Raw genomic sequence first — 19,099 nt, forward strand, 5'->3', positions numbered from 1 at the left:
ATTAATGTAAGTAATAAAGTAATTTATTATAATGAAGCGATTTATGAAGAAAACTTTCAAGAAGGTTTGAAACTTTAATCAGTACGGAAATTAAGGTTTTTGGAAGGTTTGCTCCTAACATTCAGACTACAAAGTGATGGCATAAAATCATAATTAAATAAATTTTATTTACTTTTATTTTGGATTTCATAAAAAATAATGCATAAAAGAGAAATTTTTTCAAATAAAATAAGGTATTCTACACTTTCTAGTATGAATGTTTTTTTTTTAATGAATTTTTCTCATGATATGAAATAGAGATCGTAATGATTGGAAAGGGTACATACCGATTTTTTAAATTAAAAAAAAAAATTAAAACTTATTCAAAATTATTATATTTGAAATTAAAAAGAATTTGTATTCTGTCATCTAAAATAGTAAAATTGTTTGCAAAATTAAAAATAGAAGAGGGTCACAAGAGTTTTCATGTTTAGAAAAAAGTTTTTAAAGACTATTTTAAAGTTTTAACAACTCTTTGAAGAATTTTTCAAAATATTAATTTCAATATTCAGATTAATTGAATAAAAGTAATTTAAAAAAGTCATTTAGAATTTGATTTTAAAATCCAAAGCTCTTGTTGACCGCCTTTATTTTCATTTAAAGGAACCATGACAATGTTCTCATATCTCTAGAAATAAATTTTCTCATATCATTATTGAAGACTGTATTCAGTCTTTTGTAAGAAATGATGAAAAATCTTATATACCAAGAAGTATCAAAACATTGGCGTATGTTCCTCTTGTAAATTACTCACAAGTCTGTAAATTCAATTATCAGTAAAAATTTCTTCAGTGGAAATGGAAAAAATCGAAGTGGGCAGCAGGTTGTCAGCTAAAAATCTATTTCTGTAATAAATTTGTTTGCGTATATGAACGTCAGTATGATCCCTTATAAGTTTTTAAGGTCTGGGTTATTAGGTTCAGTTAGGAATGAAACAGTGGTGCATGATTAAATTTGCCGACTTAACATGAATTGTGTAAACTGAGGTTACATTAAAGCATTAACTTAATCAATTAATCATGTTACACACAGCTGGTATGTAATTTATATGTATATATATATACGAATAACACAATTATTGCAAGGTACCTTTAACGCTATTGTCACTGAACTCGGCGGGGCTGGGTGGCGGGGTCGTTGCCGTCCGCACAGACTTTGTAACGACTGTGGTGACGGTTTGACTTGCGCGAGGCTCGATGTTTCCTAACTCACTCAAAATATCAGTCCCTACAATTGTACCTGAGTCACCTACTGTAGTAAATCTAATTTCCCTAACTTCTCTAGATTCTATTGTTACTTCTGGAATGCTTGATACTTCTTTGAATTCATAAATCATTTTTGGACGATCTGTTTCAGTGTCAACTAACCTAGCTAACGCGCCTGACGTTTCTACATTAATATTTGACTCGGTCGTTGCAATTTCATCTTTTATTGTGTCAGTATTGCTCTCTGGTGATGAGACATCGTAACTACCAGAAATGGATGCCTCTTGACTTTCACGTTTTGTGTCTTCCCAGAATTTCTCGGTGACACCTTTTAGGCCTTCTTTTGCATGATCCACTTCTTTTGCAATTTTGTGGGTTGCACTTTTGGTGGTTTTCACGATATTGGATATGATACCGCTTTTCTTAGGTTTTTTCGATTTACTCTTATTTTCAGAATCTGATGACGAATCTCGTTCCAAAGAACTTCTTCCTGAACCCAATTGAGGAATACGAGATTCTTTAGGTTCTTGACTAATATCTTCTGCTGTAGATTTTTCTTCATTTAAAAGTAATTTGCTTGCTTCCTTGGGATCCAAAGATATAGTCTCTGGCTTAGAAACAGATTCTTTACTTCTTTGTGTAGTCTTTGTTGTAGATTTAACATTTTCTTTTGGAGAACTTTCTTTAGTCACACGACTTGTCGTTGTCTTTGTCTTCCCAAAAATTGGTACTTTGGACGATTTTTCAGCAGACGAACGTCTAGTTGATTCTGGTGTTGTTTTTGAGTCTTGCTTGATGGCTTTAGTTTCTTTTGGAACACTTCCTGATTTTCTTCTTTCAGGTAAGGTGGGACTAGCAGATTTTTCTTTAATAGTTTTAGTGGTTTTTGTTACACTTGTTAAAGTTGTTGTTTTAACGGAAGTCACTGATTTGGAAATTTCTTGACCTGATTTTTTAACTTTTGTACTTGGAGGCGTTGTTTCTTTCGTTATCCTCTGAACAGTTGTGGTCTTCTTCGAAACTTCTCCATCTGAAGAATCTTTTTTACTGTCTTTTGATTTATCAACAGCTTGTCGTATCTCTTCTTCTTCTTCCATTTCTGTCTGTACTTTTGTTTCATCCATAAAGTCTTTCACGTCACTGGTAACGTCATCAACAACATGCTTTGCTCCTTTCACTATACCTGACAAAAATCCTCCAGCTTTGTCTTTCGATTTTTTAGTTTCTGTACCAGTTTTCTCTTTAGCAACAGATGCTACTTTACCTGATGAATCAGAACCTGAGGATATTTTTCTTTGAATAGGTTTCAGGTCCTTTTTAACAGTTTTAGGAGTTGTATCTTTCTTAATATCATCTTTAGTAACAGTTCTTTTAGCAGCTACAGGTGTTGTTCCTTTGGCAGATGTTCCTTTAACAGTTGATGTTGCTCCCTTGACAGGTCCTTTAGACATTTTGTCACCTGCATTTTTTAATTTTTCAGACGTAGACTGATCGGAATCTTTCTTTGATGCAACTTTTACATCAGTTGCAACTTTTTTTGTAGTCTTTTTAATATTTGTTGTTAATTCATCTGCGGCTTTTATAGCGCTTTCTTCTTTTTCATTTGCCTTTTTCTCAACATCATCCAACATTTTATTAACATCTTTTGTAATACCATCTACTTCTTGCTTTGCATGTTCACCGGTCTTTTTTGCAGTTTCTGAAACATCTTTAATACCAGAAACTAGAGTATCTTCAATTTTTCTTGATGCTGCTTCACTACTATCTTGAACTTTTTCCGAAATGTCGTGAATATCTTGTGATATTTCCTGTTTTGCTTTATCAGTTGAAGTCTTTATCTCAGAAATTACATTATCTTTAGTGTCTTTGATGTCCTTGGTTACAGTTTCAACAGCTTTACGTGATTTTTCTTCTTCCAATTCAGCTTCATGTTTTGTATCGTCTAGAAACTCTTTGACGTCATCAGTAACTTCATCAACTGCGTGTTTTACTCCCTTTATTATACCAGAAAAGAAACCACCTGATTTATCTTTTACTTTATCAGTTTCAGTTGTTGCCTTATCTTTTACCTTTTCTGTACTTTCTTTCACATTTTCTTTAGATCCTTTGATATCCTTGGCTGTATCATCCATTACCTTTTGGCCACGATGTTTTCCTTTCTTCGTCTCTTTTTTTACCTTGTCGGTGGATTCTTTAATGTCCTTTTCATCTTCTTCAGATGAATGTTTAGACCCTTTAAATATTCCTGAAAAAAGACCACTTGCTTTATCTTTAGCCTTCTTTGATTCTTTTGCAACTTTATCTTTAACACCAGCTGCAGTTTCCTCAACAGTCTTAGTATCTTTTTCAATTTTCTGGCCTACCGAATCTTTTACATCAGCTACTTTTTGACCAAGGCTATCAGCAGTTTCTTTTACTTCATCAGTAACTTCTGCAGTCTTTTTTGACACTTTTTCATTTAGATCCTTTACTTTTTCAGATACTGCATGAGCACTATCATCCACTGCTTTTTTCGCACTATCCACTGATTCTTTTGTTTCAGAAACAATATGATCCTTGATATCCTTCGCATCCTTAGATAACTCACTTGCCGCCTTTTTAGCACGTTCTTCTTCCAGTTGAGCTTCGTGTTTTGTCTCAACTAAGAAGTCTTTGACATCATCTTTTACTTCATCAGCTGTATGTTTGGCTCCCTTGAATATCCCAGACAAGAACCCACCAGCTTTGTCTTTTGCTTTCTTAGATTCTTTAACCGCTTTATCTTTTACATCGCGTGATTTTTCAGCTACATCTGCTGCACTAGACGACACCTTCTCTTTAATCATTTTTCCGTCTTTCTCGACTTCATCAACTGCAGCTACTACTCCTTCATGAACTTTCTCTCCAGCCTTTTCCATAGCTTCGGATGCTTTACCCACTTCATCAGATATTTTAGCCATTGCCTTATGTGTTGAATCTTTAGTATCTGATACCACTTTTTCTTTAGCATCTTTAATGTCGGATACTATATTATCTTTAGTATCCTTTATATCCTTCGACAACTTTTCTGCTGTTTTATCAACTTTTTCTTTTTCCTTTTCGGCTTCTTTTTTCGTTTCTTCAACAAATTCCTTTACTTCTTCAACGGCACCTTCTGCTGCATGTTTACTTCCTTTGAAAATACCGGAAAGGAAACCGCCTGCTTTATCCTTTGCTTTCTTCGTTTCCTTCACAGTTGCGTCTTTTGCATCATCAATTTTATGTGAAAGAGATTCCACACTGGAACCAACCTTCTCTTCAACAAATTTCATATCTTTCTTTATAGCCTTAATTGAAGAATCCTTTGCTTCATCGATTTCTTTTGACGCTTTCTTAGAGGCTGCCTTGACGTCTTCGACTGTTTGTGTTGCTCCTTTAGTAATTTTGTCACCTGCGTCTTTAACTTTCTCTGTTGCATCTTGAGCCTCTTCTGAAATTTTCTGTTTTAATTTATCAGCTGAATCCTTAAGATCAGAAACAGTCTTGTCTTTAGTGTCCTTTATGTCTTTATTCAAATCTGCCATTGCCTTACGTGATTTTTCTTCTTCAATTTCGGCTTCATGTTTCGTTTCATCTAAAAACTCTTTAACATCATCTGTAACATCGTCTACAGCATGTTTTGCTCCTTTAAAAATACCAGAGAAGAATCCACTTGTTTTATCTTTAACTTTTTTACCTTCCTTCTCAACTTTATCCTTAGCATCATCTGAAACTGTAGAAGCAGTTTCAGTGATTGCTAATATTTTTTCATCTACAGCTTCTGCATCTGATTTCACTTCCTGCATAAGAGCAGTTTTTGCTTCCTTCACGTCATCGACAACTTTTCCAACTTCCTTACCGCTTTTATCACCTACATCTATAATATCTTTGGCAATTTCATCCACAAGTTTACGTGCTTGTTCTTCTTCTCGTTCAACTTTCTTTCTACTTTCTTCCTCAAGTTCTTTAACATCCTCTACAAGATTATCTCCTGTATGTTTTACACCCTTAAATATACCTGAGAAAAATTTGCCAGTTTTGTCTTTGGCTTTCTTGGTTTCCTTCTCAGCTTTATCTCCAACAGTATCCACTACTTGTGCAGCTCCTGTTACACCTGATGTTACGTTTTCGTCAATAACTTTCACGTCATATTTTACTTGCTTAACAAATGTATCTTTAGGATCATCTGCAGTTTTACGAACATCCTCCAAAAATTTAGCTGTAATTATTTTTGCTTCTTCATCTCCACTATCAAATGAAGTTTCTTGTGAAGAATATTTATCTTTAGACTTACTTCTCTTTTTGTGAGATTTAGGACTTTTAAACATACCAAAGAAACCTCCGCTCTTTTCTTTTGCTTCATCAGAAGAATGAGCACTGTCATCTAATTTACCTGGATGCGTTAAAACTTCATCAGAAGCAGTAGCTTTTCTTGTATCATCTAAAAATTCTTTGGTGGTAGTCTTAACATCCTTTATGATCGTAGCTTCAGGACCCTTACCAGTATCGACTGATGGCAAATCTTTACCTGCACCCAATGCCTTTTCTTCCACTATTTTAATATCTTGTTCTATTTGCGTAAAACCAATATCCTTTTCATGAGAAAGACCATCTACAATTCCTTTTCCAGTTTTTTTCAATCCTTCAGTTACTGCTGCAGTCTCCTTTGATACCTGATCACCTGCCTTTTTCACCTTTTCAGAAACAGCTTGTGAATCAGCTGATATTTTTGCTTTTGCTTTTTCTGTTGATTCTTTAACTTTGGAAATAATTTTATCGGTAGAATCCTTTACTTCCTTTGATAGTTCTTCAGCCGCTTTTCGAGCTCGTTCTTCCTCTAATTCTGCTTCATGTTTTGTTTCATCCAAAAATTCCTTAACGTCTCCAGTTACATCGTCTACTGCATGCTTTGCTCCTTTAAATATTCCAGAAAAGAATCCACCAGTTTTTTCTTTTGCTTTTTTAGCTTCTTTGGCCGCTTTATCTTTTGCTGCTTCAACAGTATCTGAAACAGCTTCTGCCTCTGCTGATATTTTCTCATCTATAATCTTAGCGTCTTTCTTTACTTCCTTAGTAGCAGCATCTTTTGCATCTACGACTTCTTGTGCCACTTTTGAACCTGCGTCTTTTACTAATTCAACACCTGCTTTAGCTTCAGTAGCAACTTTTTGTCCAGCATCTTTAACTGCTTCAGATATATTGCGTGTTTCCTCTTCTACTTTAGATTTACTTTTTTCTGATGCTGTTTCAATATCTGACATAACTTTATCACTAGCATCTTTGGCATCTTTAATAACTTTTTCACCAGACTTCAAAGACTTATCCTTTACTTCTTTAGCAGCACTTTTTGTATCATCGATTAGATCTTTAACATCTCCAACAACCTCATCTGCAGCATGTTTAGAACCTTTAAACATTCCAGACAAGAAACCACTCGCCTTATCCTTCGCTTTCTTAGCCTCCTTTGTAGTTTTGGTTTTTGCAGCCCTTGCTGTTTCTGAAACAGACTCTGCACCTGATTTTATTTTCTCTTCAACAATTTTGGAGTCTTTCTTTACTTCCTTGGTAAAAGCATCTTTTGTGTCGACTACAGCTTTGTCAATTTTAGAACCAGCGTCTTGCACAACATCTTTTGTATCTTGTGCTCCTTCTGATAGTTTTTGCTTTGCTTTATCTAACGAAGCATCAATATCAGATACTACTTTATCATTAGCATCTTTCATCTTTCCAGCAGAGTCTTTGACGCTTTTGACGGCTTTGTCTTTAGCGTCTTTTGCATCTTTAGCCAGTTCTTCTGCAGCTTTACGAGCCCGTTCTTCTTCCAATTCTGCTTCATGCTTTGTTTCGTCTACAAATTCTTTTACGTCATCTGCAACATCATCTACAGCGTGTTTGGCTCCTTTAAATATTCCAGAAAAGAATCCTCCAGCTTTGTCCTTAGTTTTTTTGGCTTCTTTAGCAGATTTGTCCTTTGCAGCCTCTGCACTTTCGGAAACAGCTTCTGCTCCTGATTTAATTTTGTCTGCCGCAATCTTCGAATCTTTTTCTAGTTCCTTAGTAACAGCATCCTTGGTGTCTTCCAATCCTTTTGCCATTTTTGAACCTGCGTCTAGAACAGAATCGGCTGCAGAATGGACACCTTCTGAAACCTTTTTACCTGCATCTTTCACTGCATCTTTTGCGTCGTGAACTTTATCTTTAACTTTCTCTTTTGCCTTCTCTACTGAAGTGTCAATATCTGATGTCACTTTTTCCTTAACTTCTTTAACCTTTTCTACTGAGTCTTTAACACTTTTGACGGCTTTGTCTTTAGCGTCTTTTGCATTTTTAGCCAGTTCTTCTGCAGCTTTACGAGCCAGTTCTTCTTCCAATTCTGCTTCGTGTTTTGTTTCGTCTACAAATTCTTTTACGTCGTCGGTAACATCCTCTACAGCGTGTTTGGCTCCTTTAAATATTCCAGAAAAGAATCCTCCAGCTTTGTCCTTTGCTTTTTTGGCTTCTTTGGCAGTTTTATCCTTTGCAGCCTCTGCGGTTTCCGAAACAGCTTCTGCTCCTGATTTAATTTTGTCTGATACCATTTTTGCATCTGTTTCTATTTCTTTCTCAACGGCATCTTTTGTTTTCTTTAAGTCTTTCTCAATTTTTACACCTGCGTCTTTTACGGCATCTGTTGCAGAATGTTTTACATCGATGACGTCCTGAACTATTTTCGAACCCGCATCTTTTGTAGATTCTACAACTACTTCAATTTTCTTCGACGCATCATCGCCAGATTGCTTTACGGCATCAATACTTTCAGTAATTTTAGTAGACATATCTTTTCCAGTCTGTTTAACTGTATCCGATACATCGTGCGCTTTATCAGAAACCGTTTGCTTCGTTTTATCTAATGAACTATCAAAATCAGACGCTATGTCATCTTTAGCTTTCTTTGCCTTTTCAGCAGAGTCTTTAACACTTTTAACTGCTTTGTCTTTGATGTCTTTTACAACCTTTGCATCCTTCTTAACTTCTTTCTGAGCTGCCTTTTTAGCTTCGACTGCCCCTTCTGAAACTTTGGAACCTACATCTTTCACAGCATTTACCGTAGCATTAACATCTTCTTTTACTAATTTGCCTCCATCTTTTAGTGTTTCCTTAGATTCCTGTGCTCCATCTACAAGTTTTTGTTTAGCTTCATCTAAAGAACTATCAATCTGAGTCACAATTTTATCTTTTGTTTCTTTAACCTTTTCTGCTGAGTCTTTAACGCCTTTTACTGCATTGTCTTTAGATTCTTTTAAATCTTTAGCTAATTCATCTGCAGCTTTTCGAGCACGTTCTTCTTCTAATTCCGCTTCATGCTTCGTTTCATCCAAGAATTCCTTAACATCTCCAGTTACATCATCTACTGCATGCTTGGCTCCTTTAAATATTCCAGAGAAAAATCCACCAGCTTTATCTTTTCCCTTCTTTGCCTCTTTAGTAATTTTATGTTTTGCAGCTTCTGCTGTTTCTGAAACAGCTTCTGCTCCTGTTTTAATTTTGTCTGCCGCAATTTTTGCATCTACTTCTATTTCTTTCGCAACACCATCTTTTTTTTCCTTTAAACCTTTCTCAACTTTTATACCTGCGTCTTTTACAGCATCAGTTCCTGCTTTTATATTTTCCGAGACATTACTAGCAACATCTGCAGCTTTGTCTGATACAGCCTTCCCTGCATCTGAAACTTCAATTTTAGCTTTGTCTATACTATCCTGTACATTTGCAGCTGCTTTTTCAAAATCTGACTTTAAACCTTGTTTTACATTATCTACTACTTTGACACCTTTTTCTACTTCTTTTTCACCTCCCTTCTTTCCTTTCTCAACTAAATCATCAACATCATCAGCTGCATTTTCAGCGGCATGTTTGGATCCTTTAAACATTCCAGAAAGGAATCCACCAGCCTTTTCCTTAGCCTTTTTAGCTTCTTTAGTAGTTTTATCCTTTGCAGCCTCAGCAGTGTCTGAAACAGCTTCTGCTCCAGATTTAATTTTGTCTGCCGCAATTTTAGAATCTTTTTCTATTTCCTTACTAACAGCGTCTTTGGTGTCTTCCAAACCTTTTGCAATTTTCGTACTAGTATCTTTAACCGAATCACTTGCAGTATGGACACCTTCTGAAACCTTTTTACCTGCACCAATAATTGCATCTTTCGCATCGTCAACTTCTTCTTTGACTTTGTCTTTTGCCTTCTCTACTGAAGTGTTAATTTCTGATGACACTTTTTCTTTAACATCCTTAATCTTTTCAGCTGAATCTTTTACACTTTTGACGGCTTTGTCTTTGGCGTCCTTAGCCAGTTCTTCCGCACCTTTACGAGCCCGTTCCTCTTCCAATTCTGCTTCTTGCTTTGTGTCGTCTAAAAATTCTTTGACGTCATCCGTAACGTCATCCACAGCGTGTTTTGCTCCTTTAAATATGCCAGAAAAGAATCCACCAGCTTTGTCCTTTGCTTTTTTGGCTTCTTTAGCAGTTTTGTCCTTTGCAGCCTCTGCACTTTCGGAAACAGCTTCTGCTCCTGATTTAATTTTGTCTGCCGCAATCTTCGAATCTTTTTCTAGTTCTTTAGTAACAGCATCCTTGGTGTCTTCCAATCCTTTTGCCATTTTTGAACCTGCGTCTTGAACAGAATCGGCTGCAGTATGGACACCTTCTGAAACCTTTTTACCTGCATCTTTCATTGCATCTTTTGCGTCGTAAACTTTATCTTTAACTTTCTCTTTTGCCTTCTCTACTGAAGTGTCAATATCTGATGTCACTTTTTCCTTAACTTCTTTAATCTTTTCTGCTGAGTCTTTAACACTTTTGACGGCTTTGTCTTTAGCGTCTTTTGCATCTTTAGCCAGTTCTTCCGCACCTTTACGAGCCCGTTCCTCTTCCAATTCTGCTTCGTGCTTTGTGTCGTCTAAAAATTCTTTGACGTCATCCGTAACGTCATCCACAGCGTGTTTTGCTCCTTTAAATATGCCAGAAAAGAATCCACCTGCTTTGTCTTTTGCTTTTTTGGCTTCTTTGGCAGTTTTATCCTTTGCAGCCTCTGTGGTTTCCGAAACAGCTTCTGTTCCTGATTTAATTTTGTCTGCCGCAATTTTAGAATCTTTCTGTATTTCCTTAGTAATAGATTCTTTGCTAACTTCCAATCCTTTCGCCATTTTTGAAACCGCTTCTTGAACAGAATCGGTTACAGTATGGACACCTTCTGAAACCTTTTTACTTGCATCTTTCACAGTACTTGCGGCTGAAGTAACTCCTTCTGATATTTTTTTACCAGCATCTACCATTTCATCCTTTGCATCGTGTACTTTATCTTTTGTTTTCTCTACTGAAGTGTCAATCTCTGAAGTAACTTTTTCCTTAACATCTTTAATCTTTTCAACTGAGTCTTTAACGCTTTTGACGGCTTTGTCTTTCACATCTTTACCCAATTCTTCTGCAGCTTTACGAGCACTTTCTTCTTCCAATTCTGCTTCCTGCTTTGTTTTATCTAAAAATTCTTTAACGTCACTAGTAACATCATCAACAGTCTGCTTGGAACCTTTAAACATTCCAGAAAAGAAACCACCTGCCTTGTCTTTTACTTTTTTGGCCTCTTTAGTAGTTTTGTCCTTTGCAGCCTCTGCAGTTTCTGAAACACTTTCTGCACCCGATTTAATTTTATCCTTTACAATCTTTGCATCCTCATTAATTTCTTTTTCAACGGCAACCTTTGTATCTTCTAAGCCTTTCGAAATTTTTAATTCAGTATCTTTTACAGCAGCAGTTACAGTGTCTACACCATCCGAAACCTTTTTGTTGGCATCTTTCACTGCGTCTTTTGAGTCCTGTATTTTGTCATGGACTTTTTGCTTTCCCTTCTCTAGTGAAGTGTCAATATCTGATGTCACTTTTTCCTTAACATCCTTAATCTTTTCAGCTGAGTCTTTAACGGTTTTGATGGCTTTGTCTTTAGCGTCTTTTGCATCTTTAGCCAGTTCTTCTGCAGCTTTACGAGCCTTTTCTTCTTCCAATTCTGCTTCGTGTTTTGTTTCGTCTACAAAGTCTTTTACGTCATCTGCAACATCATCTACAGCGTGTTTGGCTCCTTTGAAAATTCCAGAAAAGAATCCACCAGCTTTATCCTTTGCCTTTTTGGCTTCTTTAGCAGTTTTTTCCTTTGCTGCCTCTGCGTTTTCCGAAACAGCTTCTGCTGCTAATTTAATTTTGTCTGACGCAATTTTAGAATCTTTTCCTATTTCCTTAGTAACAGCATCTTTGGTATCTTCCAATTCTTTCGCCATTTTTGAACCTGCGTCTTGAACAGAATCGGCTGCAGTATGGACACCTTCTGAAACCCTTTTACCTGCACCTTTAATTGCATCTTTCGAATCGTGAACTTCTTCTTTGACTTTGTCTTTAGCCTTCTCTAAAGAAGTGTCAATATCTGATGTCACTGTTTCCTTAACATCTTTAATCTTTTCAACTGAGTCTTTAACGCTTTTGGCCGCCTTGTCTTTGACGTCTTTCGCATCTTTAGCCAATTCTTCTGCAGCTTTACGAGCACTTTCTTCTTCCAATTCTACTTCCTGCTTTGTTTTATCTAAAAATTCTTTAACGTCACTAGTAACATCATCAACAGTCTGCTTGGAACCTTTAAACATTCCAGAAAAGAATCCACCTGCCTTGTCTTTTACTTTTTTGGCCTCTTTAGCAGTTTTGTCTTTTGCGGCTTCTGCAGTTTCAGAAACAACTTCAGCGCCTGATTTTATTGTTTCCGCTGTCACTTTGGCATCCTTCTTTATTTCCTTCGCAACAGCATCTTTTGTATCATCCAAGCCATCCGCAACTTTGGTGGCTGCATTTTTCACCTTATCGGTCGCACTATCAACTCCTTCTGCAACTTTTCTTCCAACATCTGCTACACCATCTTTTGCATCTTCTACTTTTTCTTCAACTTTATCTTTTGTCTTCTCTAGTGATTTGTCAATGTCTGTTGACACTTTTTCCTTGACATCTTTAATCTTATCAGTTGACTCTTTAACGCTTTTTAAAACCTTGTCCTTGGTGTCTTTAGCATCTTTAGACAATGCTTCAGCAGCTTTACGAGCCCGCTCTTCTTCTAGTTCTGCTTCGTGTTTTGTGTCATCTACAAATTCTTTTACGTCATCCGCAACATCATCCACAGCATGCTTGGCTCCCTTGAATATTCCAGAGAAGAATCCACCAGCTTTGTCCTTTGCTTTTTTGGCTTCTTTAGCAGTTTTATCCTTTGCAGCCTCTGCGGTTTCCGAAACTGCTTCTGCTTCTGATTTAATTTTGTCTACTGCAATTTTAGAATCTTTTTCTATTTCCTTAGTAACAGCATCTTTGGTATCTTCCAATTCTTTCGCCATTTTTGAACCTGCGTCTTGAATAGAATCGGCTGCAGTATGGACACCTTCTGAAACTTTTTTACTTGCATCTTTCACTGTATCTTTTGCGTCGTAAATTTTATCTGTAACTTTCTCCTTTGCCTTCTCCACTGAAGTGTCAATATCTGATGTTACTTTTTCCTTAACATCCTTAATCTTTTCAGCTGAGTCTTTAACGCTTTTTACTGCTTTGTCTTTGGCTTCTTTTGTATCTTTAGCCAATTCTTCTGCAGCTTTACGAGCACGTGCTTCTTCTAATTCTGCTTCATGTTTTGTTTCGTCTAGAAATTCTTTCATGTCATCGGTAACATCCTCTACAGCATGCTTTGCTCCTTTAAATATTCCAGAAAAGAAACCACCAGTCTTGTCTTTTGCCTTTTTGGCTTCTTTAGCAGTGTTGTCCTTAGCATCTTCTGCTTTTTGTGCAATAGCTTCTCCTCCCGATTTAATTTTGTCTACCGCAATCTTAGTGTCTGTCTTTATTTCTTCCTTAACAGCATCTTTTGTTTCTTTCAATCCTTTCTCAATTTTTGTACCTGCGTCTTTTACGGCATCTTTTGCGGTGTTAACTCCTTTTGAAACTTTCTCACCAGCATCTTTCATTGTATCTTTTGCATCTTCTAATTTCTTTTCTGTTGAATCTTTTACTGCCGATGCTACTTTCTCGGCTTCAGATTTTGCATCTTTTCCAAGTTGCTCCGTAGCTTTTAATACCATATCTTTCTCTATCTCGGCATCCTTTTTCGTTTCTGATGCTACTTCTTTTACATCTTTTATAAATTCATCAGCTGTCTGTTTTGAGCCTTTAAAAATACCAGATAAAAAGCCACCTGCTTTGTCCCTTGCTTTCTTGGATTCTTTTTCAATTGTAGCTTTCGTGACATCTGCAGTTTCCTCTACGGCCTCTATTCCAGATTGCATTTTCTCTTCTACAATGTTCGAATTTTGCTTAATTTTTTTGGTTGCAGCAGCTTTTGCGTCTACTACACCTTCAGATACCTTTTTACCAACGTCTTTTACACCAGCGACAACATCTCCTGCTTGTTGTGAAATATCTTTGGCTGCAATTTTCACAGCACTCTTTGCATCATGTGCTTCATCAGAAATTTTTTGTTTTACCTCATCTAAAGATTTATCTACATCTGATATTACTTTATCTTTAGCATCTTTAATTTTATCTGCTGATTCTTTAACATTTTTAACTGCCTTAGCTTTAGTGTCTTCAGCTTCTTTAGCCAGTTTTTCCGCAGCTGTACGAGCACGTTCTTCTTCTATTTCAGTTTCATGCTTTGTTTCATCCAAGAATTCCTTAACGTCATCAGTAACATCATCGACTGCATGCTTAGCTCCTTTAAATATTCCCGAAAAGAAACCCCCGGTTTTATCTTTCGCTTTTTTAGCTTCTTTGGCAGCTTTGTCTTTTGCCGCTGAAGCTGTTTCTTTTACTGTCTCAGCGCCTGACTTAACTTTTTCCTCTGCAATCTCGACATCCTTCCTTATTTCCTTAGCTGTAGAATCGCCGACATCAACAACTGCTTGTACAGTTTTTGAACCAGCATCCTCAACCGCATCTGCACTTTCTCCAATTTTTTTCGAAACGTCATCTGCGGTCTGCTTAACGGTATTACTCACATCTTGTGCATCTTTAGAAATTTTCTGTTTTCCTTTGTCTAAAGAATCACCAATATCTGACACTACTTTATCTTTAGCATCTTTAACTTTTTCAGTAGAATCTTTAATTTGTTTAACTGCTTTATCTTTAGTTTCCTTTACATCCTTAGACAATTCTTCAGCAGCTTTTCGAGCCCGTTCTTCTTCTAATTCGGCTTCTTGTTTTGTTTCGTCCAAAAATTCTTTAACATCATCTGTAACATCATCAACTGCATGTTTTGCACCTTTAAATATTCCGGACAAAAATCCTCCTGCTTTCTCTTTAGTCTTTTTAGCTTCTTTTGCAATTTTGTCTTTTACTGCTTCTGCTGATACATCTTCTGCTCCAGATTTTACTTTATCCTTAACTGCCTTTGCATCTTTCTTTATTTCTTTACCAACTGAATCTTTCACATCAACAACACTTTGTACAGCTTTTGCACTAGCATCTTTTGCTGCATCAGCGATATCTTTCACTTCCTTTGACATCTGTTCAGAAACGTCTTTAGCTTTATCTGACGCTGCTTTTACATCTTCTGATATTTTTGTCTTAACTTTTTCTTTTGTATCCTTTAATTTTTCTTTTGTATCATCTACATCTTTAGCCAATTTGTCTACGTCTTTTTGTATGCGATCTTTTACATCTGCTGCTTCCTCTTTAGTATCGTCTATAATTTCTTGCATGTCATCTGATGCATCATCCGCTGCATTTTTGGCTCCTTTGAAGATTCCAGATAAGAAACCACCTGCTTTATCCTTAGCCTTCTTTGCTTCCTTTGTGGTCTTGTCCTTCGCATCGACAGCTGCATCCACAACTGCTTCAGCTTCTTGTGATACTACATCCTTTACAGTTTTTGCATCTTTTTTCACTTTTTGAACAGTTTTGTCTTTTGTATCACTAACATCTGTTGCAATTTTACTTCCTGTTGTTTTAATAGACCGAGCAGTATCTGCTAAGTTTTCCTTTGCGTCATCAGCAGATTCTTTTATGTCAGAAATTACTTTATCCTTGACATCTTTTACATCAGTTGATATATGTTCTGCTGTTTTTTGCAAACTATCTTTACCTTTCTCAGCCTCTTTCTTTGTTTGATCGATGGCTTCTTTAGTATCGTCTGCAGTTTCATCTGCAGTGTGCTTTGCACCTTTGAATATGCCAGATAAGAATCCACCAGCTTTATCTTTAGCCTTTTTAGATTCCTTAGCAGCTGTATCTGCAACGTCTTTTGCTACTTTTTTGCTTGTGTCTTTTAGTGTCTCCGCATCCTTTGACACTTTTTCTTCTGCAGTTTTAACTTTCTCAACTGCTGAATCGACACCTTCACTTACTTTATCTTTAACTGCAGCTGATTCATCTTTAATCTCAGAAACTGCCTTATCCTTTGAGTCTTTAATATCCTTAGATAAATCTTCAGCAGCTTTCCGAGCTCGCTGTTCTTCTAATTCGGCTTCGTGTTTAGTTTCATCCAAGAATTCTTTGACATCATCTGTAACATCATCTACCGCATGTTTAGCACCTTTAAATATTCCTGATAAAAATCCTCCTGATTTGTCTTTAGCCTTCTTATTTTTTTCTTTGGCTGCATCATCAGTTTCGGTTCCTTTTTGTATTTCATCTGATGTCTGTTTCGAAATTTTTATTGCTGAATCAGTAACGTCATGAGATGTCTTATCTGTTACATGTTTTTCACTAACTTTCGCATCTTTATTTGTTTGTTTCATTTCTTCATAAAAGGCGTACGTCTTATAAGGACACGCATCTATTTCTCCAGCTATTTTTCTACTGTCTTCTAAAAATTTAGCAGTTGCAATTCGTACCTCCTCATCGCCACTGTCAAATGATGTGTCTCTCGATGTACTTTTATCCTTCGATCTGCTTCTTCTCTTAAGACCTCTTGGACTTCTAAACATACCAAATATCGTGCTACCTTTCTCTTTTGATTCTTCTTTAGGTATCTCTGTTGGTTTATCTTGACTAGAAGTTGTGTTGTCGACAATATTAACTGTCACGTGTTCTTGAATTGTGTCTGGAATATGTTCATGAAGTTTATCTGATTGTTTCTTTGTATCATCTAAAAATTGAGCTGTCTGAATTCTTAAATCAGCATCAGTTATATCTACTGAAGCTTCTTTTGAAGATGGTTCTCTAGATTTGCTTCGTTTTCTGTTCTTTAATTTCGGACTCCTAAAAATGCCAAAGAATCCACCGGACTTTTCTTGACTGTCATCTTGACTTTCATCTTCAGTAGTGGCAGGATCAGAACTCACAAGTGATTTTTGCTTCTTCACCTTATCATCCTTCACTTGCGTTGGTAATTCCGAAATATTATACGATGATCCTTTAAGTTTATCTGTAGGAGCATCGGAATCATAATTGGTATATGCTGAGAATCGACCAAGTTCCTCGTGAAAGTCGACTTTTGAATCAAGTTTGTCAATGAAAGGTAAGTCAGGTGATCCTGCATTCTTTCGAACATCCTCGAGGAATTTAGCGGTGGTGATTCTCACTTCATCATCGCCACTTTCAGCTGACGATTCTTTTTCTCTAGATTTACTGCGTCTTTTTTCCTTTGATTTTGGACTTTTAAAAATTCCAAAGAATCCACCAGGTTTTTCTTTACCTTCATCTGCATCAACAACAGTAACTTTCTTCGGCTCTACTGTTTCATCAACAATATCCCCAAATCTGGCTGCAGCTTTTCTGGAATCATCTAAAAATACTGCAGTCGCTGTTTTTACGTCCTGTGTAGGCTTAGTTTCATATGAATGAACACCATTAGTTAAGCCATCTGTATCATCTGCAGCTTTTCTTGTATCGTCCAAAAATTTAGAAGTCATTATTCTCGTTTCTTCATCACCACTATCAAATGAAGAATCCTTTGAGTCCTTGGACTTTTTCCCTTTTGATCCTTTAAATATACCTGAGAACATTTTCCCAGATTTATCCTTAAGTTTTTTATTCTCCATTTCTGATTTTTCCTTTGCTTCTTCTGCGGTTTGTTGCACTTTTTCACCTAACTGTTTTTCTGTTTCTTTTCCTTTTGGTTTTTTGCTTCCTTTGGAAGAGTCTATTTTCGGTGATATTAATTTTTCTTTATCCTTTTTCGTATCACTTACCGTTTTCGTTTTACCCTTAGTACCTGACACTGATTCACCTAAATTATCACTTTTCGATAAAGAATCTCTATCCCTACTCTTAATTGGTCCACTTGTTTCCCTAGATCTATCTACACTGCTTTCAGTTACAATAACGGTTTGCTTGTCCCCAGTTGTGTCTGGTTTTTGCAAAACCCGAGTCTCTATTGTTGTTACTGAAATTGTTGATGTTTTTGTAATTGTGTCGCTCATTTTTTCTAACTGTTTCCCTACAGCGCCTCCTACCTCTTTACTACGTTGTTTATCGTCATCATAAACCACCGACCACCCTTCCATCGCTAACTTCCCCTTCTCTTTCTCAGCATCTTGTTTTACACCTGTTAATTAAGTATTACATTTTAGGATTCTAAACATGTTATTAATATCTTATATTCACAGTTCATTTTTTTTTTATTTCATCATTAGTGTAAGCTGGCTAGCTTTTTTTTATATCGCTCATAATATATTGAGCAGTGGTTAAACTTCCACGTGGCTTGTGCGTGGTGTATGTGCTGTGGAGCAGCCATCTATCAACTACGAATGCGGTTAAAAAAAATGCTGATTTTTTTATGATAACTACACATTAGGGTGACCCTTAATTACTTTTTAAATTAAAAAATTCTCTTCCTCCTAGAAGTTTATTTCATTTCATTGATAAGGAAATATTACAAACACAAAAAAAAGAGTGTTAACATGTGCTTTTTACACACATTTGACGAATATTAATATAAGAATAGGAAAAATGTTTTGATTATGATTTATGTGAATTATTTGAGGAAGATTGAAACTTCTTCTATAGAGGAAGAGAAAATTAAAAATAGACATTTAAGGACCACCCTACTACACATTAACATTCACTCTAAAACATTTAGAAAATGAAAGAGCACCTTTAATTGATGCCAATTCATAAAAAAAATTGTAATATAAAAGAGAAAAATCTCTATTATCAATATTATCAGTATTCGAATTAATTTCATGAATATTTGATTGCTTTTTGATTGCACATATTGTAATGTTACTTTGTATACAGTAAAAAATAACAATTGTCATAGAAAAATAAAAAAAAATCTATTAGTGAATAGTTAGATCGCGAAAAAACAAAGCAGCACTTTTTTTCTGTACTGAGACAAATTTTATTTTTTAAATTAAAAATTTTCTCAAAAAAAAAAAAAACGAAATTCCAGCCTTTGATTTTTTTTTCTATTTTTAGTAATATTAATAAATTCTTGAATACAAGTATAAATCAAGAAAAAATCAAAACATTAGCGAGAAAATCGCTTTAAAAAATTTGACAGCTGCTCCGTGTGCCCACACAGGCTGTACATGCAACGCCAAATAATTGCAGCGCAACCTTTTTGCTGAAACAAATTAATGAAGTGAAATAGTTCAAGAGCATATTAGTAGGTCAATAAATCAGAAAATTGCGCATTTAAAGGCTCATATTATTGAAAAAAAGAACTAAAAAAAAATTGTAATTAAAAATTTCATTTGTAAGCCAAGAAAAAAACTTGTTAAGTCAAATATTATAAGCAAGCTTCGAAACACGAAGGAAACTGCATCTGCTTCCAGAACCTGCTAGTGAAAAATAAAAACAACGATTCAAGTGGTTACAGTTAAAAAAAGCTTAAGAAAATCTGTCTATCTTTTCTTGAAAATAAAAAA

General features: G+C 35.8%; 1 protein-coding gene across 19 annotated transcripts in view; it reads right to left on the reverse strand.

Annotated features, from left to right (window-relative positions):
• LOC127281548 (ankyrin-2-like) overlaps window positions 1-19,099 on the reverse strand; it is a 173,392-nt gene that overhangs the window by 14,465 nt on the left and 139,828 nt on the right. For 16 of the 19 annotated variants that reach the window (XR_007843054.1, XR_007843051.1, XR_007843055.1 and 13 more), the window contains one exon: window positions 1,129-17,775. Coding sequence is in view for 14 of the 19 variants with exons in the window: in XM_051305275.1 (XP_051161232.1) it covers window positions 1,129-17,775 (16,647 nt within the window). In the remaining 5 variants the exon portion in view is untranslated. The remainder of the gene's footprint in view (window positions 1-1,128; window positions 17,776-19,099) is intronic. The other 3 variants (XM_051305283.1, XM_051305287.1, XM_051305284.1) reach the window with 3 other exon arrangements.

Source organism: Leptopilina boulardi, unplaced genomic scaffold, assembly GCF_019393585.1.
Source record: "Leptopilina boulardi isolate dan_hultmark-lab unplaced genomic scaffold, ZJU_Lbou_2.1 LbouV2_273, whole genome shotgun sequence".
Lineage (NCBI taxonomy): Eukaryota > Metazoa > Arthropoda > Insecta > Hymenoptera > Figitidae > Leptopilina > Leptopilina boulardi.